This window comes from Salmo salar, chromosome ssa05, assembly GCF_905237065.1.
Source record: "Salmo salar chromosome ssa05, Ssal_v3.1, whole genome shotgun sequence".
Lineage (NCBI taxonomy): Eukaryota > Metazoa > Chordata > Actinopteri > Salmoniformes > Salmonidae > Salmo > Salmo salar.
The window spans coordinates 50634986-50660397 of record NC_059446.1 but is presented as its reverse complement, the minus strand read 5'-3'; the positions used below and the strand labels follow the sequence as shown (position 1 = coordinate 50660397).

The window sequence follows — 25412 nt, the reverse complement described above, 5'->3', positions numbered from 1 at the left end:
GCCATTGCGTGAAGACGCACACAAGCTGACAATAATTGACTATTTTGGACTGCTGTCATATTGGACTGCTGTTATATTCATTATGTCATTATTTCGTTTGTGCTGAGTTTCACTATTTATCAAGGCCACTTGGCGCTTATAACGATGTTTTCATCATTTGACCGTGCGTCTTGACCGTGCGTTTTGGTGGTTGGTGTATTTTCATTTTATTTTGTCGTTATAAAAAGAAGCTTTTACCGTGTTCCAACACATATGCTTTCTGTTTCATAGTTGTAACAAACACAAATAAAATTGATTGAACACTTGAATTATATATTTTTTTTACTTATAGCCTACAGTAACATAAACTAATAAAAATGCTATTGTGTTATAAAATATTGAATAAATGTTACCCACGGCCTTCATAAACACTACCAAATTATTATTTTTGCAATAGCATATATGAAATGTATTAATTACAATGTTAGAATGTTGCAGTCAGAATGACTGCTCATTAGCTTGAATGTGGGTCCGTCGAGGCCCAAGGGTTCTAGTGTTAACTCCTCCAAGTATAGTCTGTTATATTTCTGTGTCTTTAAATGTCAGATCCCCTCAGCAGCACACTGGCAGGGAGTAGAGACAGTACCGTAGGAAAATCTCCCCTCGTTGTTTCATTTCCGTCCTGGCCGTTCTATCAGCGAGTTTCTCATGACCAAGCCCAGTCCCTGACATCAGCCAGGAGGCTTTCCTGGGAGGAAACAGGATAAGTCCAAACGCCTCACTCGCCACTGGAAAAGGAGCCGTTTTTGCCGTTCCAGACAAACATCCACACTTCGACAGGAAATGGAAACTGTTTCACTACTGGCACATGACAGGACTACACACACCTGTTGATTCACCACATTTTCATCTAGCCTGGTCCCAGATCTGTTTATACTGTATTTCCAACTCCTATGGCCATTGTTGGTTATTCCTCTAATCAAGCCATGAACTGTCCCTTTCCATCTTTGCAGGATGCACACACTCAAAGACTTGGCCTCTATTGATTTACCTAACTATAGCTATTCTACTCATAATGATGTATTGCTTTTTTATTTATTTTTTTGCTTTTGAAGCACTTTCAGATTGTTATGAAAGCACAAAATATATATTAGCTAAATTATTATTATTATTGTCAAGCCAAACATTGGCGTGACAATGGTCATAGGAGTTGGCAAGACGGCACAAACAGATATGAGACCAAGCTTGCATCCATACTTTACTGTACTGTATGTACTGTGCTGTATGTACTGTGCTGTATGTGCTGTTTGTACTGTATGTACTGTGCTGAAGCTAACTCTAGTTTTCTATTGTTGCCATGTGCCTTAACAATAGAAAACTAGAGTAGGCTTCATCACACTGTAGATGCGGTAAAGAGGGCAATTGAACTCGATCAAAATAATGAAATTGCCATGGAAAAGCGTGGGGGAAAGGGCCATGGGGAAAATAACTGAGTCTCCTCATTGCCCCCTCAGCAAAATTAGCCTACATTTAGGCTATTGTTTATATGTGTATTTCACACTATGTTGAGGTAGAAATCTGAGTATAATGCTTGTATGGACCAACCCCAACACATGTTCATGTCATTGTCACCAATCAACTTCATTACAGTTAAAAACGACTTTTAACTACCGATTTCTGTATGCTAGCTATGCTAACCATCTTATACGAACAGGAGTTAGCATCTAGCAGTCACTTCTTCTAAACCTGAAAAGGGACAGAAAAGGGACAACTTCTAAATGTTATGCAGCGAAAACAGCCAAATATATCCAAATAGGACCTAAGTAACCACACTGTGGGCCTGTTACAATACGTGCAGACAACACGTGTGCTATGCTGTGTGCGTAGGCATGTGGCAATTTGCATGGGGCTTAAGTTACTCACACACGTTGTTCACATGAGAGGGTTCGAGAAGGTTTGGGTTTGTGTGTGTGGGTGTGCATGTGTATTACATTTACATTGTAGTCATTTAGCAGACGCTGTTATCCAGAGCGACTTATAGTTAGTGCATTCTTCTTAAGATCGCTAGGTGACACAACCACATATCACAGTCATAGTAAGTACATTTTCCTCAATAAAGAAATGATCAGCAAAGTCTAATTGGAAAAGTCAAGTGCAAGTTTCTGTTTTTTGTAGGGTTGGGGGTGTAGTGTGTAGTAGTGATGGCGTTGGGTGGTGGTATTAAGTGTGTGTGTGTGTGTGTGTGTGTGTGTGGGGTACTTCGAAATACCAAAGGTATGATTTTTTGGTTATTTGTGGTTGGGGGCCGAAGGGGGAGGGTGTGTGTGCTATGCCACTGCTTACAACTATAAGAACTTCACTGCTTAAGTATTTTAGCAGAATCCTGTCTTTTTGACACATAAACACAACGTGTCCACGATAGAAGGATTGCCAGGTCAGTTTAGTTGTGAGCTTGTTCTAGATGTGGCTAGCTAGCTTGTGAAGTGTGTGTGTGGTGAGAGAGAGAGATAGTAATATAAATTATGCCAGTTACTACCCCTGATAATTTGGCCAAATAACCCTGTGTGTGTTTATGTGAAAGAGTGTGAGTGTGTATGTGAGAGAGTGTGTATGTGTGAGATAAATAGTAATAGAAATGATGGTAGATACTACCCCTGATCATTTGGTCAGATAACCGTGCATGCACAGTTGGGTAGATTACTTTCTAAATGTAATCCGTTACAGTCACTAGTTACCTGTCCAAAATTGTAATCAGTAACGTAACTTTTGGATTACCCAACCTCAGTAACGTAATCTGATTACATTCATTTACTTTTAGATTACTTTCCCCTTAAGAGGCATTAGAAGAAGACAAAAATGTATGTTACCAATTGAATCACATCTATTGCAGGATAAATCAATGTTGAAGTTTACATAGCTGGCCACATATGGATGTTACATTTTACTTTATGGGTTGGTTATGTGGGCTTCTTCTAAACCATTGCTTTCTACTACATATAATAATACAATTAAATTATATCTTTACATTAAAAACCAAAGTCTATCAGAATTCCAGTCATTCCACTAAATGTTATACCCCTTGATCTTCACGAATAGGACTTGGAAATATAGATTAAGCAAACTGTTTTACCTGAACATAACCCCAAACAAAGGATTTATTAGCCAGCCCTACTCTGTTGTTTATTTTGTTACCATGGAGGACTGATTGGGCTCATTGATTTGAGTTGAAAAATAAATGCTGCACTCATGGAATGGCATGCTTTGAGCACTACTGAAAAGTGCTATTTAAATGTGAAAAATGAATGTCATATGCTGCATTTGCTATAGGCCTATTGTTTAAACTTTGATAACTTGATAATATGCAGCTGTTTAAAGGACAAATCCACAGATGAAACAATAACAAAATGGTCGCCTGGTCTCTGCTTTGGTAAAAAGCTGAGGGATGGGCCTGGAGAAATGTAATCACTCTCAGATTAATAGACAGAGCTATGGATGCAAGGACTGACCAATCATGATATCAGCATTATTGTTTTAACCATGTTATGAGGCTATACAGTGTTTGTTTACATTTACAATGTTTACGTACATTGGAGAAAAACAAGCTTATATTTGGGGTTCTCGTGGAGTGTGACAGTTGAACTAAGCTCATGAGGCATTTATAAGTTCTATTCTTCAAGAAGCAATGGATATATATATATATATATATCATTTATAAGTCCAAAAAAGGATGTAGCAACTACAGATTGCCCCTTTAAGTCTATCAAAAGTGTGCGAGTTTGAGCATGTGTCCATTAGGCATATGGATTACATTTTTTTTTATCAGCATGAATGAGATTGAGCAATAAAAGCCCCACTTTTATTCCATAGGCTGGGATCCGCACTATGCAGCTGTTGCAAGAGCACATTTTTCACTGGCTGTCCACTGGTTTCAAAAACAATGATTGATAGGCAGCTTAAACTTCTTGAATTCAACCATTATTGGGTTCAAATAAACATTTAGATTTTTTAACAGTCATCCACAACAACCACAATCCATAAGGCACAAATAGCTAAATGAGAGAGTAGCAGTGTGATTCACATCAATGCGCTATGTAGATATCAATAGTAAGTGATATCCGTATCACCATAGACTACACCACTACTGTCATCCTTACCTCCAAGTGTTGATTCAAGTTGGATAATCTTTGGATGCCGACAGCACTCGTACCATTGGAAGACATAGCTTGGACTGTAGCCTACAAAAGCCTATTCCTGCTCTTTTCCCGCAATCCATCAAACACATTTTCTATGTCATCATAGTGTTCTCTGATTTGTGGTCAGACTCGCTCAGGTGGAATAAACTTTAACGTTTTTTCAATGCTGATTTGAATGTCTGAGAAAACAGAGAAGTGTCAAGTAATTTTTTTCTGAATTGAAAAGTAATCCTGAAAGTAATCATCTAGTTTTTCAAAGGTATCTGTAATCCCATTACAATATTTTTGCTAGTAACGTAACAGATTACAGTTACCGTTTTTTGTTGTTGTAATCCCTTACATGCAATCCGTTACTCCCCAACCCTGTGTGTGTCTGTGCGTACAGTAGGTGAGATGGCCATGTCAGCTATCTAATAACTATAGTTATGCTTGGTGATGGTTTGGCTTATCATGTTCATGTCTATGTAGAAGAAAAATGTAGAAGGAAGTGGAGAGGACTCAGGGACAGGTATCAGAGAGAGAGAGATCGAGAGAGAAGGGCAGAGAAAGAGAAGAAGAGGTCTGGGCCAGCAGCTTCAGGCCAGCGGCCTTGGCGCTTCTGCCACACCCTTTCTTTTCTGGATCCATTTATTGTGCCTAGGACAACAAGTGGCAATTTTACAGTTTTACAATTTTACATATCCTCTACATCATCCACAAGTGTGACCACCGCTTTCACCAGTGCAGCGATGGAAGATACTGAAATGGAGGAAGCACCTCTATATCTGGGAGCCGGTGAGATTATTATGACCCTCACGGACGTGACCGCAGAGGACCTCGTTGAACAGGATGTGGCCACGGAGACAAACGAGGAGAGGAACAGGGAGAGAAATGAAGAGGAACAACATCACACCAGGCATCATCGGAAGTACCAGCCCCCAGATCCACTCAACTCATTTCAGCAGAGGCTCCTCCCAGCCGTCGAGAAGGATGCAGCCCAACCTGATGCTCACAGGAAGGAGGATGAAGAGAACCTCTTTGCCATGAGCCTGGTGCCAACACTGAAGAGGCTGCCTCAGCAAAGAAAAGCAGCGGTCAAGGTTAAAATTCATCAGCTGCTTTTCGAAGCCGAGGTCAATGGTACGTTTTTTTTCCACAACACAGGTAGTGTCACAAGTATTGCGATAGTGAAGTAAAGTGGGTTATTTTTTAAGTATACTCATGTAGGCTAATTGGTATTTCAGATTAATATGAGGCACATGTATACAGTGGGGCAAAAAAGTATTTAGTCAGCCACCAATTGTGCAAGTTCTCCCACTTAAAAAGATGAGAGGCCTGTAATTTTCATCATAGGTTGTTTAAAGTTAATCGTTTTTGGTTTACAATAAAGAACCTTTTGATTGGCCTATACCTGTTGTTCATGTCCCCTCATTTTTGCCACAGGCTATGAGCCGGCCTGTGACACTAACCATAGGGATGGAGCAGAGTGGAGAAGGAAGGCATACTGGTGAGGGGGTGGGTGGACTATCTGTATTACTCTCTCTCTCTCTCTCCATAGGAGAATGTAAACTCTATTTCCTTTGACTCCTCACATCCTCTCTCCTCGCCTCCTTATCAAAGCCCATTGAAGGAGAAGGTCAGAGAGAGGGAATGTCCGGTGCCTTCACGCTGACCTTCTACTCCAATGGGTTTTGAGTGGGAGGTGAGGGGAGAGGACGCAAGGAATCAAGGAAATGCAACTGAGATTATGCAACTGTCCTCAATTGAGATTTTCCAACTTACTATGTCCTTGTTAGTAGGCTTTTATAGTATAAAGTCATGGAATTCATAAAGTAAGTAGTTACTCATTACTTAGGATAGCATTCATTGTTAGTTGTCCATAGATTGCATGAAAATTGACTGGATTGAAACTCACACGCGGGAGAATTCAGATGCTCTTGTTGTTCTTTTACAAGACTAAAGTTGAAATTTGTGTTTACCTGTATTGTGGCTACAGACACAGCTCTCCTCCACTCTTCTCTCCACCTCAGATCTCCAGTGCCCTGCCCTCTCTCTCTTTATGGCAATGTCTGAAGTCCCCCTACTAGCTCTAGGCTTTATTAGTAGTCCCTGTACACATCTGCAGTTGTTGTTCTCTTATAGATTACAGCTGATGTGTGCACATACACACACACACACACACCTCTTTCAAGATTTGTTTTGTTTTTTGTAACATTTTTATAACACACATACGTGTCATGTTCTTTCCTGTACTTGAATACTTATTAAATTCAATTTTTTTCATAGTCAGTTTCATTTGTTTATTAGTATCTCATTTAGATTTAATCTTAATTTCCTCCCATACCTTTGCAGATAAAAGACAAGATGAAAGTAAAAATCCATTCTCTTCCTAATTTGTTTTTTTCCAACTTGCATTTTGTCTGACCAGTGAAGATGGTGGAAAACTCTACTATTTGTAGGTTACCAATTGTTATCATACTAACTGTATGTTGTATAACTAATGCCAGGTGTGTATAATACTGATGTTAATGGGAGAGGGAAGGGATTAAGGTGTGGACTTTACTCCCAAATTTCCCTTACTATAACTTCCAAATGAAGAAGGGCAATGAGACATAAAACAAGCAGAGGAAAATATGCTATTTTATGGACAACGGTGGGTGGCTCTTAAAATAACCTTTCTGTTAGGGAGCTCTTAAAAATAGCCATTTCACTCCACGGCATACTGCCATGGGATTTCACCTGCTGCCGATGAGAAGTGTGTGGCGTTGTTGGCACCTGCCCTGGTGACATAAGGTACAGTTGAAGTCAGAAGTTTACATACACGTAGTTTGGAGTCATTAACATTTCTTGTTAACAAACTATAGTTTTGGCAAGTCAGTTAGGACATCTAATTTGTGCATGACACAAGTCATTTTTCCAACAAATGTTTACAGAAAGATTATTTCACTTATAATTCACTGTATCACAATTCCAGTGGGTCAGAAGTTTACATACACTAAGTTGACTGTGCCTTTAAACAGCTTGGAAAATTCCAGAAAATGATGTCATGGCTTTAGAAGCTTCTGATAGGCTAATTGACATAATTTGAGTCAATTGGAGGTGTACCTGTGGATGTATTTCAAGACCTACCTTCAAACTCTGTGCCTCTTTGCTTGACATCATGGGAAAATCAAAATAAATCAGCCAAAACCTCAGGAAAAAAAATTGTAGACCTCCACAAGTCTGGTTCATCCTTGGGAGCAATTTCCAAACACCTGAAGGTACCACGTTCATCTGTACAAACAATAGTACGCAAGTATAAACACCATGGGACCACGCAGCCGTCATGCCGCTCAGGAAGGAGACACGTTCTGTCTCCTAGAGGTGAATGTACTTTGGTGCGAAAAGTGCAAATCAATCCCAGAACAACAGCAAAGGACCTTGCTGGAGGAAACAGGTACAAAAGAATCTATATCCACAGTAAAACGAGTCCTATATCGACATAACCTGAAAGGCCGCTCAGCAAGGAAGAAGCCACTGCTCCAAAACCACCATAAAAAAGCCAGACTACGGTTTGCAACTGCACATGGGGACAATGTCCTCTGGTCTGATGAAACAAAAATAGAACTGTTTGGCCATAATGACCATCGTTATGTTTAGAGGAAAAAAGGGGTGACGCTTGCAAGTCGAAGAACACCATCCCAACCGTGAAGCACGGGGGAGGCAGCATCATGTTGTGGGGATGCTTTGCTGCAGGAGAGACTGGTGCACTTCACAAAATAGATGGCATCATGAGGACAGAAAATTATGTGGATATATTGAAGCAACATCTCAAGACATCAGTCAGGAAGTTAAAGCTTGGTCGCAAATGGGTCTTTCAAATGGGCAATGACCCCAAGCATACTTCCAAAGTTGTGGCAAAATGGCTTAAGGACAACAAAGTCAAGGTATTGGATTGGCCATCACAAAGTCCTGACCTCAATCCTATTGAAAATTTGTGGGCAGAACTGAAAAAGCGTGTGCGAGCAAGGAGGCCTACAAACCTGGCTCAATTACACCAGCTCTGTTAAGAGGAATGGTCCAAAATTCACGCAACTTATTGTGGGAAGCTTGTGGATGGCTACCCAAAATGTTTGACCCAGGTTAAACAATTTAAAGGCAATGCTACCAAATACTAATTGAGTGTATGTAAACGTCTGACCCACTGGGAATGTGATGAAAGAAATAAAAGCTGAAATAAATCATTCTCTCGACTATTTTGTCACGTCCTGAACATAGAGTGCTCTTATTTTCTATGGTAGAGTAGGTCAGGGCATGACTGGGGGGTTTATCTAGTTTATTTGTTCTATGTTGTGTTCTAGGTTCTTTTTTCTATATTGTTTTTTTTGTATGATTCCCAATTAGAGGTCACGTTGTCTCTAATTGGGGATCATATTTAAGTAGTTGTTTTCCCACCTGTGTTTGTGGGAGATTATTTTGAGTTAGTGCATGTTGCACCTCTGTCGTCACGGTTTATGTTTTGTTTATAGTTTATTGTTTGTTTGGCTAAGTTTCACAATATAATAAAGATGTGGAACGATACGCACGCTGCGCCTTGGTCCGTTCCTACACATACACACGTGACATATTTATAATAAATCATATGTATGCTACTTGGCAAATGAATGAATAAAATATTCTAAGAAATTCTGCAGTCACTTTATTATGTAATCCCACCATAGTTTTACTGGATATGTGTGCAACAAAAGTTCAACATTCACATTTTGCTACTTTCTGTCAAGTCTACGGATACAATCTGATGCATACCTTCAACAAATCCAAAGTATGCACCACACAGAACGAGATGCAACTGCCTCTGCAACGCAATGTTGCAGGGCAAATGCAGCGTTCCATTGGAAATGAATGTACTTCGGTGTGATTGAGGTGTAAGAAATCTAAGATGTGTCAAATAAATTACAGTATACAGTTTGGAACCACCAAGACTCTTCCTAGAGCTGGCCGTCCAGCCAAACTGAGCAATCGAGGGAGAAGGGCCTTGGTCAGGGAGGTGACCAAGAACCCGATGGTCATTCTGACAGTTCCTCTGTGGAGATGGGAGAACCTTCCAGAAGGACAACCATCTATGCAGAACTCCACCAATCAGACCTTTTTAGTGGCTTCTGGCCAGACAGAAGCCACTCCCCAGTAAAAGGCACATGACAGCCCATTTGGAGTTTGCCAAAAGCCACCTACAGACTCTCAGACCATGAAAAACAAGATTCTCTGGTCTGATGAAACCAAGATTGGACTTATTGGCGTGAATGCCAAGCGTCATGTTTGGAGGAAACCTGGCACCATCCCTACGCATGGTGGCAGCATCATGCGGTGGGGATGTTTTTCAGCGGCAGGGACTGGGAGACTTGTCAGGATTGAGGGAAAGATGAATGGAGCAAAGTACAGAGAGATCCTTGATGAAAACCTGCTCCAGAGCGCTCAGGACCTCAGACGGGGCGAAGGTTCACCTTCCAACAGGACAACGACTAAGCACACAGCCAAGACAACGCAAGAGTGGCTTCGGGACAAGTCTCTGAATGTCCTTGAGTGGCCCAGCTGGACTTGAACCCTATCGAACATCTCTGGAGAGACCTGAAAATAGCTGTGCAGCGACGCACTCCATCCAACCTGACAGAGCTTGAGAGGATCTGCAGAGAAGAATGGGATAAACTCTCCAAATACAGGTGTGCCAAGCTTGTAGCGTCATACCCCAAAAGACTCGAGGCTGTAATCGCTGCCAACGGTGCTTCAACAGAGTACTGAGTAAAGGGTCTGAATACTTATGAAAATGTGATATCATTTTTTTAAATACATTTGCAAAAATGTTCAAATAAACTGTTTTTGCTTTGTTGTTATGGGGTATTGTGTGTAGATTGATGAGGAAAGAAAATAATTGAAACCATTTTAGAATAAAGATGTACCGTAACAAAATTTGGACAATTCAAGGGGTCTGAATACTTTCCAAATGCACTGTATCCAGCTCAGGGCTCCAGCTATGCATTTGGTTTGCTAACTTGCTAGCTACGTGGCTAAATGTCAAGATCAAGCTTCTTGTTAACATCTTAGATTTCTTATAGTTCAATCCCCTCCTGGATATATATTTTTTTAAATAGCGCCCCTTGTGTGCACTTTCAGTTATACCATATGCCCCGGTATGGTACAGAAACGTTATGACGGTATGAGAATCTGTATATTGCCTAACGCTAGTAGGAGGAGATATGCATCTTGAAAATGATTTGCCACGTTAACACTTGGGAAAATGGCAGAGAGTGAGACAGGGAAGTGACAGCAGCGAAGTCCTGTATGGCAATACTTTGAGAAGTTCAATGAAAAGGTTGTGAAATGCAAAACTTTGCGAAGTGGAATTGAGCTACAGTGGCAGTACAGGTGCAATGCTTGAAAGGGAGGCACCGTGAGACCCAAACCGTTGCTGGCAGCTGCGCAGGCCCCCTGACAACAGACAGACAGGCTCTTCACACAAAATAAGTGCAATAAGAGACGGAGTGACAAAATCACAGCGCTGATTACAGAAATGATTGCAGTTGATATGCAGCCATTGTCAACGGTAGAGGTTGTCACCTTCAATACCCTAATGGCATATCTAGAACCAGACTACAAGCACGCCAAGTCGAAAAACAGTGACGGCCCGGATGGAGAAATTGTATAATGCTTACTCTGCAAGTACAAAAGCGCAAGCTCTCAAACACCCCATACACGGCGTTAACAACAGATTGTTGGACATCTATGAACACATTTACATTTTAGTCATTTAGCAGACACTCTTATCCAGAGCAACTTACAGTAGTGAATACATACATTTCATGCATTGTTTTTTTCTTTTTTTGTACTGGCCCCCTGTGTGAATCGAACCCACAACCCTGGCGTTGCACACACCATGCTGGCGTTGCAAACACCATGCTCTACCAACTGAGCCACAGGGAAGGCGAAGTCCTGTCATGCATCACTGCAACGAGCCATTGAAGAGAACTGAGACTGAGGGAATGGGACTGAGAAAATGGAGGAGAGGCACACGGCAGAGAACCTAAAAAACGTAATTTACTACCCTCGTTGCTGAGTGGGTTGGGGACAGTAATAAGGTGAGCTCCGTATGGTAGCCAAGACTGAATGGCTCCCTAGCGGTCATATGCCTGACCATATCTGCATTGTGAATTCACATGTAATTTTGGATTTTTTTTCTTGTCGTTTCAAAATATATTTTTTACATTTGTCACATCCCTAGTGTGCATGTGTGTGACACTGAGTGTGTGATGTATGATACTGTGCGTGCTGACAGCACCTGGGGATGTATGACCTTGCACAAATACAACTGACATGGGCGTGAAATTCAACATGTCCACTTCGGCCTTTGAGGTGAGTGACACTGCATGAACATGTTTAACATGTAAACACAGATGGCACAAACACGGAATTAAACATGCCCAACTTTGACCTGTGCCATTTGCTTTGACCCAGGTGGCTTGGGAGTCCTTCATAGCTTTCCCATGTGTGTAATGCCATTGATGAAGGCACTCAGGCTTGAAACATGCCACCTCAGTAACCTCACACCTATAGGTCTCTGTACTCTCCTTTCTTCTGCAGGAAGCACAGAGATGGTTTGATATTCAAGTAGGCCTATTCTTAGAAAAAAAGGTGCTTCCTAAAACCATAAAGGGTTCTTGGACTTTCCTTGTAGGGAGAGCCCTTTTTGGTTCTAGGTAAAACTCTTTTGGTTCCAAGTATAACCTTTTATTTGATTATCTTGATTGGGTGAAAGGGTTCTACATGGAACCAAAAAAGTGTTCTCTAACAAGGAAAGTTGACAGCCGTAGAACCCTTTATGAACCGTTCGTTTTTTTAAGAATGTATGGCTGGCTCAAACAGCCAGTTTGCTGTAAGCATCCATCAGCGTTCATTAATGTTTCTCTCAGCCTTGTACATCCTGAGAGTGAAGTGTCATTAACCAGAGGGCCCACACAAATCTCAGCAGCTTTTATAAATGTATGTCTGAGGGATTAATGAATACTCTGCTGGAGGATGGTGGCGATGAGCGCATTTATTGTAAGCAGAACGGATACAGGGAAGCTGCAGATTGCAGGCAAAGGCACACACACACAAAGATACAGTATGCACGCACATACACACATGTACACACAGATGTGCGTGCACATACACACGTACACACAGTTAAGCACAAACACACACAAAACAAATTTTGTCAGAAAGCCTATCTCAGGGGAGATAACAGACTCCTGAGCTGTAATTCTAAAGCCATAACTACAACTGTGTAACAGTATAACTTCCATCCCTCTCCTCGCCGCTACCTGGGCTCGAACCAGGGACCCTCTGCACACGTGAACAACTCCCTCCCACGAAGCATCGTTACCCATCGCTCCACAAAAGCCACGGCCCTTGCAGAGCAAGGGGAACAACTACACTACTTCAAGGTCTAAGAGCGAGTGACGTCACCGATTCAAACACTATTAGCGCGCACCCCACTAACTAGCTAGCCATTTCACACTGGTTACAACTGCGTGTGTGTGGGTCGTTATTTATGCACGCTATGATTTATAGTCCTTTGCAATGGGGAAGGAAATTAATATGGCAAGTGATAAATTAATCTGGATTTGAAGGTCGTAGAGAGATACTGTCTATCAGGACTATTATTCCAATGTTCTACTGAAACAATATCAGCTTTTTTGGCCTTGCGTTTGCCTTGGGCTGGGCACTCTGCTTGTTTCTAATTAGATTTATCTGTAACAAATCAAATCTGTGTCACAGACCAACATCTATGTGATGACCAAGATGGCTGACACTAAGAATATTACATAAATGTGTCACTGGTCTGTGTGTGTTTCAAAGTGACCTTCCTGCCAGCTGTCCCTTAGTGGAGAGAGAGAGAGAGAGAGAGAGAGAGAGAGAGAGAGAGAGAGAGAGAGAGAGAGAGAGAGAGAGAGAGAGAGAGAGAGAGAGAGAGAGAGAGAGAGCTACAAAGTGTCTGACAGAGGCCTCCTAAAGCCCATCTCTCAGTTTATCGATCGATCGCTCCCTCTCTCACTCCTACCTCTGACAACATATCTCTATGCTAATCAGTTACAGCCAGGACAGGAGTCTCAAAACATGGCTTAGGTTCATATATAATTACATATAGAATCCCTATTGCTTAGGTAGCCTCCAGCTTATATGGAGTTTTATGAGCAGTGTACTACATGTCTAATGACTCTGTAAGGACTGTGTAATGATGTTGACAGTGACAGTACAGGAGAATGCCAGGGAAACAGGCTGGTGCCACCCTCTGGTTACTGACAAGTCATTCAGTCTGACATTCTATCTTGGTGACATACTAGTAACGTGTTTTAGTCATTCATTTGCGTGAGCATGCAATGGAGCTTTGTCAGTGAGCCATTTTATGCTGCGTCCAAAGTCATTTCCACACATAAAAAGGAAATTGAACCCCTCTGACTGACTTTTCAATAAGTATGAAACGTATCCTCTATGAAATGAAAGGAGAGCCATTGTGCCAATAAGATCAGCCACAATGGAATATTCTATGTAATGCATTCTATTTAAAACGACAGAGAATGAATGAGGCACATTTTCCAGAGGCTCAAATGGACCGGGTCGAAAGCTTTCCCATGCAGACTGACACCTGGTGGTGAATACAGCTACTGCAGTCTGGAGGCTTTTGGAGGGATGGAGAAAAGGTTCCACTGACACACTACAGTGCCCCTGTCTAGCAAATGCCTGAGGTGTTTGGAGATCTGCGAGAGGCAAAATAAGTCACATGCTGTACCACAGTGTGTAATGACAGACAGCCTGTTCTTTTTAGTGATTCTACTGATGGCAGGCCTCAGGCATGGCTTCAACCCAAAGTCCCTCAGTGACTGAGACAGTACCAATGCGTGTGAATGGTGGATTATTTATTACACTGACTGAAGAGACTCTCTTTCACTCTGTTTACAGCACAGGAAACACACTCTGAGAGGAACAGAGAGGACTTTTGACTCATCCAGTCATCGATATTACAGTCAGTGCAGAATCACACGGACCTATTCATCAAATGGCTCTTTTCCACATTAAAATCTGCTCTGTGTGTGTGTGTGTGTGTGTGTGTATGTGCGCATGCGTGCGTGCATTCATGCACGGCGCCGTGACTTTGACAGCTTCAGATCATAGCAGCTCTGTTATGAATAATAGACGGCCACTCAGTAGGGATGTTAGCCGGTTAAGTAAAGCCTTACCCCAGGAGGACCCTGTCAGAAGCAGACACCGTTCACACACATTACAGCTCCGAGCACAACAAGGCCGTCAAAGTGTCCAACTAGCACGGCACCAGATGTTGTAATACATTGTAGCATTTTTTTCACCTGTCATGAATATGCGTCAACAGTGTCAACATATTTCTTCATTACTCCTGTCTAAGATGAAATCATTGAATGATTTTCTTCAGCCCTCCAAAATCAAGGCTAGTATATCTAGTGGTGTTGGCGTTCAAAACGTGTATTGTATTGTAATCCACGGTGAATTCTCTGGTCGGGGTATACACTAGTCCTACCAAGGCTGTACACTGTGAATGGTGAACCTTCACTCAACCAACCTTCACTCAACCACTGGGTGGCTGTCCTGAGTCTCTTCCTCTCCCTTGACCATTGGTGTGAGTGACTGAAAAGTGGGGACACTGCTCTGGAGTTCAGGTCCCAGGGGACACATTAAGGATGCCACACAATCTTCTGCCCTGGCGCGTACACGTTCCAAGTGTGCCAAAGGAGAGTGTTATATGATAAATAGCCATACTCCACATGTCACTGCTAGGTGTGATGCAGCTTCATGCCATTTCATTTATAACCTTAACACATGATAGAGGAGCCCAACAACTCTCCAGCTCCTTCCTCTGAGCCAGAGAGCTCCCATAAGGGATTCAAATCAGCCTCTATGAAGTAATTAGATACATAGTAGTACATTTGAAAACCTGTCTGTCTAAGACTCGCCACACGAGGGAGAGGTTAGTGCATACATGTGTTTAAGAGCGAACTATCTGCAGTAGGCACAGTTCTCCGGTTCCTGCCAGCCTGCACATACACACCTGCCTCTAGCGAACACTACTGCACCCAGAGCAAAGCCTACTCCCATAATGCACAGGAGGTTGGTGGCACCTCATTGGGGGAAACTTGCTTGTGTTAATGACTGGAGCAGAATGGGTGGAATGGTATCAAATACATCAAACACATGTTTTCCATGTGTTTGATGCCATTCCAATTGCTCCGTTCCGGACATTATTATGAGCCGTTCTCCCTTCAGCAGCCTCCTGTGCAACACATGCATGGCTTTAATTGGTGCCATACACCTGCGACTGACAAACATGACCGACGTGGGTCCCAATTCTCCACACTTTTCCCAAAGTGAGCATTAACACTTTCTACCGTCGTTAAATCCATGATGTGGAATGTGCAAGTGCACACATTGGGAGAAGTATAGAAAATGCGGATGCATCTCGGCAAAGGCTTCCCACATACAGTGGGGCAAAAAAGTATTTAGTCAGCCACCAATTGTGCAAGTTCTCCCACTTAAAAAGATGAGAGAGGCCAGTAATTTTCATCATAGGTACACTTCAACTTTGACAGACAAAATGAGAAAGAAAAATCCAGAAAATCATATTTTAGAATTTTTAATGAATTTATTTGCAAATTATGGTGGAAAATAAGTATTTGGTCAATAACAAAAGTTTCTCAATACTTTGTTATATACCCTTTGTTGGCAATGACACAGGTCAAACGTTTTCTGTAAGTTTTCACAAGGTTTTCACACACTGTTGCTGGTATTTTTGGCCCATTCCTCCATGCAGATCTCCTCTAGAGCAGTGATGTTTTGGGGCTGTCGCTGGGCAACACGGACTTTCAACTCCCTCCAAAGATTTTCTATGGGGTTGAGATCTGGAGATTGGCTAGGCCACTCCAGGACCTTGAAATGCTTCTTACGAAGCCACTCCTTCGTTGCCCGGGCGGTGTGTTTGGGATCATTGTCATGCTGAAAGACCCAGCCACGTTTCATCTTCAATGCCCTTGCTGATGGAAGGAGGTTTTCACTCAAAATCTCACGATACATGGCCCCATTCATTCTTTCCTTTACACGGATCAGTCGTCCTGGTCCCTTTGCAGAAAAACAGCCCCAAAGCATGATGTTTCCACCCCCATGCTTCACAGTAGGTATGGTGTTCTTTGGATGCAACTCAGCATTCTTTGTCCTCCAAACACGACGAGTTTAGTTTTTACCAAAAAGTTATATTTTGGTTTCATCTGACCATATGACATTCTCCCAATCCTCTTCTGGATCATCCAAATGCTCTCTAGCAAACTTCAGACGGGCCTGGACATGTACTGGCTTAAGCAGGGGGACACGTCTGGCACTGCTGGATTTGAGTCCCTGGCGGCGTAGTGTGTTACTGATGGTAGGCTTTGTTACTTTGGTCCCAGCTCTCTGCAGGTCATTCACTAGGTCCCACCGTGTGGTTCTGGGATTTTTGCTCACCGTTCTTGTGATCATTTTGACCCCACGGGGTGAGATCTTGCGTGGAGCCCCAGATCGAGGGAGATTATCAGTGGTCTTGTATGTCTTCCATTTCCTAATAATTGCTCCCACAGTTGATTTCTTCAAACCAAGCTGCTTACCTATTGCAGATTCAGTCTTCCCAGCCTGGTGCAGGTCTACAATTTTGTTTCTGGTGTCCTTTGACAGCTCTTTGGTCTTGGCCATAGTGGAGTTTGGAGTGTGACTGTTTGAGGTTGTGGACAGGTGTCTTTTATACTGATAACAAGTTCAAACAGGTGCCATTAATACAGGTAACGAGTGAAGGACAGAGGAGCCTCTTAAAGAAGAAGTTACAGGTCTGTGAGAGCCAGAAATCTTGCTTGTTTGTAGGTGACCAAATACTTATTTTCCACCATCATTTGCAAATAAATTCATAAAAAATCCTACAATGTGATTTTGTGGATTTTTTTTCTCATTTTGTCTGTCATAGTTGACGTGTACCTATGATGAAAATGACAGGCCTCTCTCATCTTTTTAAGTGGGAGAACTTGCACAATTGGTGGCTGACTAAATACTTTTTTGCCCCACTGTAATGTATACACATCCAAGTACCTGTGCAGTGCACACACAGATGCAGCAGCAGAGGCAGTACACTTGCCATTTGAAATGTGCACCCCCCCCAGACTTAGCTTAATGCCCCTGGCTGGCTGTCGGAGAGCTAGCGGCTGAGATATATGCATGATTCCCCTTACTGTCAGGGTTTATAGCCTACGTTGGGCAGCATGTCAGCAGAGAATAGAACAAAGGCTGCCCCATGCGTGCTGACACAGCCCCACCAGGTCCTATGACAGAGGAAGAGCATAGGAGACAGGGGAAAGGAGACATCCCCCCCCCCCCTCCCCAAAGAAAAAAATCATACAGTATATAATGAAAAAGAGTAGGCTATTTCTTAGACTTATTTTCAATCTCAGCAGTTGCAATGGATGCGTTTAGGCCTCAAAGCCTTCATCAGAAAACACTTGGTAGATTTAACCTTACTTTAACCAGAGAGGAGAAAAGCAAAACACTGAATAGTTTCATTGAAATTAGATAGATGTCGATAATGATGTATTAATGTTGTTTGTGTTTGATGTCAAAAATGGTATAGTGAAGCAAAGGCACATTTTCACATGGTGTGTGGACAATGACGTTGTTCTTATTCTAATTATGCTACAGAATGAGGGGAAGGAACATCAATTTCCTCCAAGCTTCTAATGAAGACTATTTGTAATGAGGAGGGGTGTTTTTAGCACTGTTAACTGCAACCAGATATGGGACTCAGGGGAATGTGTTCACTCCAACGTGCACCTGAGGTCATAAACTCACACTCCATGTTGCCATGGCAATACAATGGTGAAATGTAATCTTATTGGGCTCTTGACGCCAGGCCAACTTACTTACTTACACGTGTGCCCAATACACCCAATCAGGGACATCAATAGTACAGATAGACTGAGTGAATATGGTGTCAGTATACTGTAGGGCAGGTATTCCCAAATTGGGGTACGTACACGCAATGCCTTCGGGGGTACGCCAAATAAAAATGTGATTCACATTTAAAAAATAAATAAAAATAACAAAAGAATTTAATTTTTTAATTTTTTAGATATATATTTTTTAGATTTTCAAACAGTCCATTTCTATTTTCCGATGGGGCTATACATTTTGGTGAGTTTTTTTTCTTGCCTGAGTGGCCTCGTTACACTGCCAACAATAAAATGAAACCATCTAGTGTTCAGCGAAATAACAACACGATGTCAAATACAGGTACCCTAGTCACATAAATAACATCCAATCACATTAACTGTTACTCTCTCGCAGGAAATCCACTAACGGTCCGAATGTAGCCAAAAGTAGCTGCTGCTCATTCCGTTTGCTCGAAAATGGATAAAGGGTTAAAAAAAAGTATGGCCCGCGTACATAGACACACATACCACCTCTACTGGTAGTACTGCTACTACCAGCAGTACTACACCTGCACCTGTCGACGACACAAGTTGTTCTGCTTCCACGAGCACATCCAATGCTAGCATCAGTAATTCTACATTTGTTGTTAGCCCAGCTAGCATGGACACTGACAGTTGTGAATCTGATGCAGCCGAAGAGCTACTGCCCCCTTACCCGGGAACGCACCGAACAACAGACAGGGACGTTGGACCATCGAAGAGGCGCAAATATGATGACAACTACATTGATTTGGGGTTCACTTATATTGGGAGTAGTGCCTTTCCTCAGCCACAGTGTGTTATATGTGCAAAAGTACTATCTCACAACTCGATGAAACCTTCACTCTTGTGCAGATATTTAGAAACAAAACATACCAATTTGAAAAATAAGCCACAGGAGTTTTTTGAGCGAGAATTAATCCGACTTTAGAGTAGTAAGACATGTAATAAAGCAACAGATACCATTAATAAGAAGGTTCTAGAAGCATCTTATATGGTGAGCTACCAAGTGGCTAGGACAGGCAAGCCCCATACTATTGTGGAGGACTTAATTCTTCCTGCTGCCATGGATATGGCTGGGACAATGCAGGGGGAAAAGGCCCAAAAACTACACAGACAATGTCTTCATCAAACAACACTGTTCCACGACGCATCAGTGACATGGCAGGAGATTGCTTTGAAACAATTACTGCTTTGCATACAAGGCAGTGAATTCTACTCGTTACAGCTGGATGAGTCAACAGATGTGGCGGGCCTGGCACAGCTCCTGGTATATGTCCGTTATGTTTATGGGGGGGGTCAATTAAGGAAGACATCCTCTTCTGCAAACCACTGGAAACCAAGACAACAGGGGAGGATATTTTTAAAGTACTGGACAGCTTTGTGACATCAAATGAACTTTGGTGGTCAAGATGTGTTGGTATCTGTACTGTTGGCGCAAAAGTCATGACAGGGAGACATTGTGGAGCGGTAAAGCGCGTCCAAGTAGTTGCTCCTGACGCCATTTGGGTACACTGCAGCATCCACCGAGAGGCTCTTGCTGCCAAGTGTCACGTCCTGACCATATACTTAGGTTTTTTTGTATTATATTTGGTCAGGACGTGGCAGTTATGTTTGGTTATGGTATAGTGGGGTTGTGAGTGTTGGGGTAGGTTCTAGGTTAGGTATTTCTATGTGGAGTTTGGTGAGTGTATGTCTGTTGGGTTAATTGGGGTTGGGACTCTCAGTTGAAGGCAGGTGTTGTCTATCTGCCTTTGATTGAGAGTCCCATATAGTGGGGTGTGTTTGTGTTTGATTTTTGTGGGTAATTGTAATTTTGCACTGTGTTTCGTTTCACCTGTGAAACTGTCACCTTTCTCCTCTGAGTGTTTATTTTGTTTTGTCGTTTCCATCTAAAATAAAGATGATGTGGAACAGTCAACCTGCTGCGTATTGGTCATCGAGTGATTTCGACATATCTTCCGATGAGGGAGAATACGAGGAACGTGACAGAATTACCCACCAACAACGGACCAAGCAGCAGAGGAAGGAGCAGCACAAGGAGAGGCACCAGGAGAAAAGCTATCTGGAGTCATGGACTTGGGAGGAAATCCTGGACGGGAAAGGTCCATGGGCTCAAGCTGGGGATTATCGCCGCCCACAGTGGGAGATCGAGGCGGCGAGAGCTGAGAGGCGCTGGTATGAGGAGAGGGAGCGCAACGGACACGGGAGGCAGCCCCACAATTTTTTTGGGGGGGGGCACACGGGGAGATTGGCGGAGTCAGGTGGTAGACCTAAGCCAACTCCCCGTGCTTACCGGAAGCAGCGTGGTACTGGTAAGACACCGTGTTATGCTGTGGAGCGCACGGTGTCCCCAGTGCGCGTTCAAAGCCCGGTGCGCTACATACCAGCCCCCCGCAAGTGCCATGCGAGTGCAGGCATCGAGCCAGGGCGGATGGTGCCAGCTCAGCGCGTCTGGTCTCCAGTGCGCCTCCTCGGTCCAGGTTATCCTGCGCCGGCGTTGCGCACTGTGTCTCCAGAGCGCTGGGAGGGTCCAGTTCGCCCAATGCCTGCTCTCCGCCCGTGCCGGGCCAAAGTGGGCATTCAGCCTGGAGTGTGGGTAAAGAGTGTCCGTACCAGAACTCCAGTGCTCCCCCACAGCCCGGTTTATCCTGTGCCTCCTCCTCGGACCAGGCCTCCAGTGGGTCTCCCCATCCTGGTTCATCCTGTGCCACCTCCCAGGACCAGGCCTTCAGTGGGTCTCCCCATCCTGGTTCATCCTGTGCCACCTCCCAGGACCAGGCCTCCAGTGGGTCTCCCCATCCTGGTCCGTCCTGTGCCACCTCCCAGGACCAGGCCTTCAGTGGGTCTCCCCAGCCTGGTGAGTCCTGTGCCACCTCCCAGGACCAGGCCTTCAGTGGGTCTCCCCATCCTGGTCCGTCCTGTGCCACCTCCTCGGACCAGGCCTCCAGTGGGTCTCCCCATCCTGGTTCATCCTGTGCCACCTCCCAGGACCAGGCCTTCAGTGGGTCTCCCCAGCCTGGTGAGTCCTGTGCCACCTCCCAGGACCGAAGGAGTCTGCTTACAGCCTGGGACCGACGGAGTCGGCCCACGAACCAGAACCAAAGAAGTCTGCCTACTGTCCTAAGCCCAACAGGTCTGTCTACGGTCTGTTGGACAGTAGGCCAGAACCGGAGCCACCTCCAATATAGGTGGGTTGGGGAGGGGGGGTGTAGCACTGTGCCGTCGTTGACGGCAGCCACCCTCCCTTCCCTCCCTTTAGTTAGGAGGTTAATTGTGTGTTTTTTTTTTTTTTTTTCTGTTGGTTTTGTGCATTCAGTGTATGCACCTTTAGGGGGGGGTAATGTCACGTCCTGACCATATACTTAGGTTTTTTTGTATTATATTTGGTCAGGACGTGGCAGTTATGTTTGGTTATGGTATAGTGGGGTTGTGAGTGTTGGGGTAGGTTCTAGGTTAGGTATTTCTATGTGGAGTTTGGTGAGTGTATGTCTGTTGGGTTAATTGGGGTTGGGACTCTCAGTTGAAGGCAGGTGTTGTCTATCTGCCTTTGATTGAGAGTCCCATATAGTGGGGTGTGTTTGTGTTTGATTTTTGTGGGTAATTGTAATTTTGCACTGTGTTTCGTTTCACCTGTGAAACTGTCACCTTTCTCCTCTGAGTGTTTATTTTGTTTTGTCGTTTCCATCTAAAATAAAGATGATGTGGAACAGTCAACCTGCTGCGTATTGGTCATCGAGTGATTTCGACATATCTTCCGATGAGGGAGAATACGAGGAACGTGACACCAAGGGAATGCCTGACAGCTTGAAAGACATTTTGGACACTATAGTGAAAATGGTTAACTTTGTTAAAGAAAGGCCCCTGAACTCTCGTGTATTTTCTGCACTATGCAATGATATGGGAAGCAACCATGTAACGCTTTTACAACATAAAGAAGTGCGCTGGTTATCAAGGGGCAAAGTATTGACACATTTTTTTTTAATTGAGAGATGAGCTTAAAGTTTTCTTTACTGACCATTATTTTCACTTGTCTGACCGCTTGCATGACAACGAGTTTCTCACATGACTGGCCTATCTGGTTGATGTTTTTTCTCGCCTGAATGATCTGAATCTAGGATTACTGGGACTCTCCACAACTATATTCAATGTGTGGGACAAAATTGAGGCTATGATTATGAAGTTGGAGGTCTTCTCTGTCTGCATTAACAAGGACAACACACAGGTCTTTCCATAGTTGTATAATTTTTTTGTGTGCAAATGAACTCAATCTTACGAACAATGTCAAATGTGATATAGCGAAGCACCTGAGTGAGTTGGGTGCACAATTACGCAGGTACTTTCCCGAAACGGATGACACAAACAACTGGATTCGTTATCGCTCTCATGCCCTGCCTCCAGTCCACTTACCAATATCTGAACAAGAACCAACAAGCGGTTCTGTGAAAATTTTATTTAATCAGAAGCCACTACCAGATTTCTGGATTGGGCTGCGCTCAGAGTATCCTGCTTTGGCAAATCGCGCTGTTAAGACACTGATGCCCTTTGCAACCACGTACCTATGTAAGTGTGGATTCTCGGCCTTCACTAGCATGAAAACTAAATACAGGAACATACTGTGTGTGGAAAATGATTTAAGACTGAGACTCTCTCCAATACAACCCAACATTGCAGAGTTATGTGCATCCTTTCAAGCACACCCTTCTCCTTAACCTGTGGTGAGTTATTCACCATTTTTGATGAACAAATAAGGTTTTATATGTAGGATGGCGAAATAAAGAGCAAAATGCTTGATTATTATTTTGTGCCCTGGTCCTATAAGAGCTCTTTGTCACTTTCCAGGAGCCGGGTTCTAAATGTATCATATAGTGTGTGTGTGTTGCCAGGCTTACAATGACGGCAAAAAACAACATTTGAGAGTGCGCTGACCCTGGTGCTAGAGGGGGTACGTAGCTGGAGGTTGAATGTTTGAAGGGGTACAGGACTATAAAAAGTTTGGGAACCACTGCTGTAGAGAATCTACAACCGTCCCCATTATAAGATATTCTCGGCTACCATTTGAGAGATGCAGTTGTGACAAATATGTAAATAGATGACTTAATGTCTCTGAAACTGTTCTGTTTTCTCACTGCACAACCACCCAACGAATTACAGTATATGGGAGGAGCAGCTAATAAGAAGGCAACATCAACGTTATGTGCTCCCACTATCTAAATAAACAATGTGAATTAGATACCTCTCTATTGATTGAGCCCTGTATGGACAACCACACCTAATACTTGGCTATGGCCCCACACTCTGTGGACCCACACAACCTGTTCAGTTGGTGAAACTTAGTCCAAAGACACCTACCCAACACAGTACTCGTACACACACACACATACACATAGTAGGCTACTGCCAATGAAAACAGTCAACAGAATTCTACAGAAATCAACTACTTCAATGGCTGGTATGCTAAACACACTCATACACAGAATGTGTCATTAGCCCCATTCAGACAAAGCTAGTGCAGACCCAATTTTCTAGTATGAGGCCTGGTGGGAACAGTAGCATAGCAAAGCAGCATGTGTGAGATTTGGCAGGAGGAGTGTCGTGGGGCTGCAGACAGCAGACTGCCTACCTGCGATGCGGATGACGGCCCTCTCAGCTGGGTCCAGGACGTCCCCGGAGCCCGAGGCAGACTTAGAGCGTTTGACCCTCTGGTGTTTGTCCAGGTTCCAGGGGAGTGTGTCCCCAGGGCAGGGGGGAGGGAAGCTCCTCTCTCCATATCTTTCTAGCAGGGCTCTCTCCCTCTCCCGGTCCCTGTCCTTCTGTCTGTCCTTACGCCCCGACGCCATCACCTACAGTACAGTAGAATGACATGGAGGAGAGCAGCAGTGAGACATTGCACGTGTATAGACCTATGCATATTAGAAGCATACATAGTTCATATTTGAATACTTTGAGATCCACAATTGAACACCGCATACAGTCCACATTATACAAATATACACAGACACAGGTAGACACACTGGCAATGTCTATAACAGGTTGAGTTGGAAGCCTTTCCTAACATGGGTCAAGTGGATACACTGGAACTATTGTGGTTTACAGTATGACTCTCTGGGATCCCCTAGCATGTCATGTTGCATCCAAAAAACGTGTCCCACCAATGACAGAGCATGCATCCATGTTAGCTAAAAAGATTTCCAGATATCAGTAGGATAATGACTACAACATTCTATGATCTACTTACCACTGGATAAACGGCAAGCCTTAGCCAACACACCAGGATATCAACCAGCTGCTGCCAGTCAAGGTGTCTAAAAAACACCCAGCATTTGTAGCTCATTTAGGGTCAGCCAGGCAACTTTCACGTGTTAAAAGGAGGGAGACTTTCGCTGTGTGCCCAACTCCCAGTTGATGATTAACCACCATGAAAATATGCAGCCAAGATAAATGTTAAGAAAAATATTTCCATATTACAGTCATACAGTGGAACAAAGTGCAAATTCCCATTTGCATTCCTTACTTGGGCACTTGATAGGAAAACGAGAAGAGGCTGACTATGAACTATTGAGCTTCCTGGATAAAGTCTGACTAAGTGGCCACTATCGGTAGGTGACGGACCTTAACCTCTGCTCGGGATGCAAAAACCCACTCTGCTAATGTTACACAATTACAATGCACTAATGTCTTTGTTTTTGGGGGTTAAAACATGTAAGCTATACCAAATCTGTTAATATTTGTAATCAAATTATTTGATTATACTGTAACAAGATGAAGACAAAAGCATAAGGCATTTCTGCATCGATTTTTACAGATAGTCATACTATCAGCAAACTATCTGTTGATAAGGTTATGATTAGGGTTAGGTTTAGAATAAGGCAAGGGTTAATGTTAGGGTTAGTGTTAGTAGATAGTTAGTTAGTTGAAATGTTACTGACAGTCTGTAGAGCGTCTAGAAATGGACTATCCAAATAAAGTGTCACCAATACATGTATTTGTTGTAAAGTAAATAAGAAACTAGCGTGACGTATTCTCTCATCTTGAAGTTATGTTGCTATGACAACCAGGCCACGTGGGAGCACGTTTTGCATTTTATGATGTTTATAGGAAAACATCATGAATTAACGATCTCTGCCTCCGATTACATAATTTCATTAGCCTTGTTCTTCCCTGTGCATGGTAAGGGTTTGTTTACGATTTCCTGTTGTGTTGGGTGTGTTTATTTTGGTGGACAAGGGACTAAAGTCAACTT

The 25412-nt window shown here is 43.3% G+C and overlaps 1 protein-coding gene across 1 annotated transcript in view; it reads right to left on the bottom strand.

Moving 5' to 3' along the window:
* LOC106605061 (plectin) overlaps positions 1-24667 on the bottom strand; it is a 239143-nt gene extending 214476 nt beyond the window's left edge. The window contains exons 1-2 of the mRNA XM_045717727.1: positions 24408-24667; positions 23793-24012 (exon numbers count right to left, since the gene is read on the bottom strand). Of these exons, the coding sequence (XP_045573683.1) occupies positions 23793-24012; positions 24408-24503 (316 nt within the window). The 5' untranslated portion in view covers positions 24504-24667. The remainder of the gene's footprint in view (positions 1-23792; positions 24013-24407) is intronic.
* Positions 24668-25412: the final 745 nt, after the last annotated feature.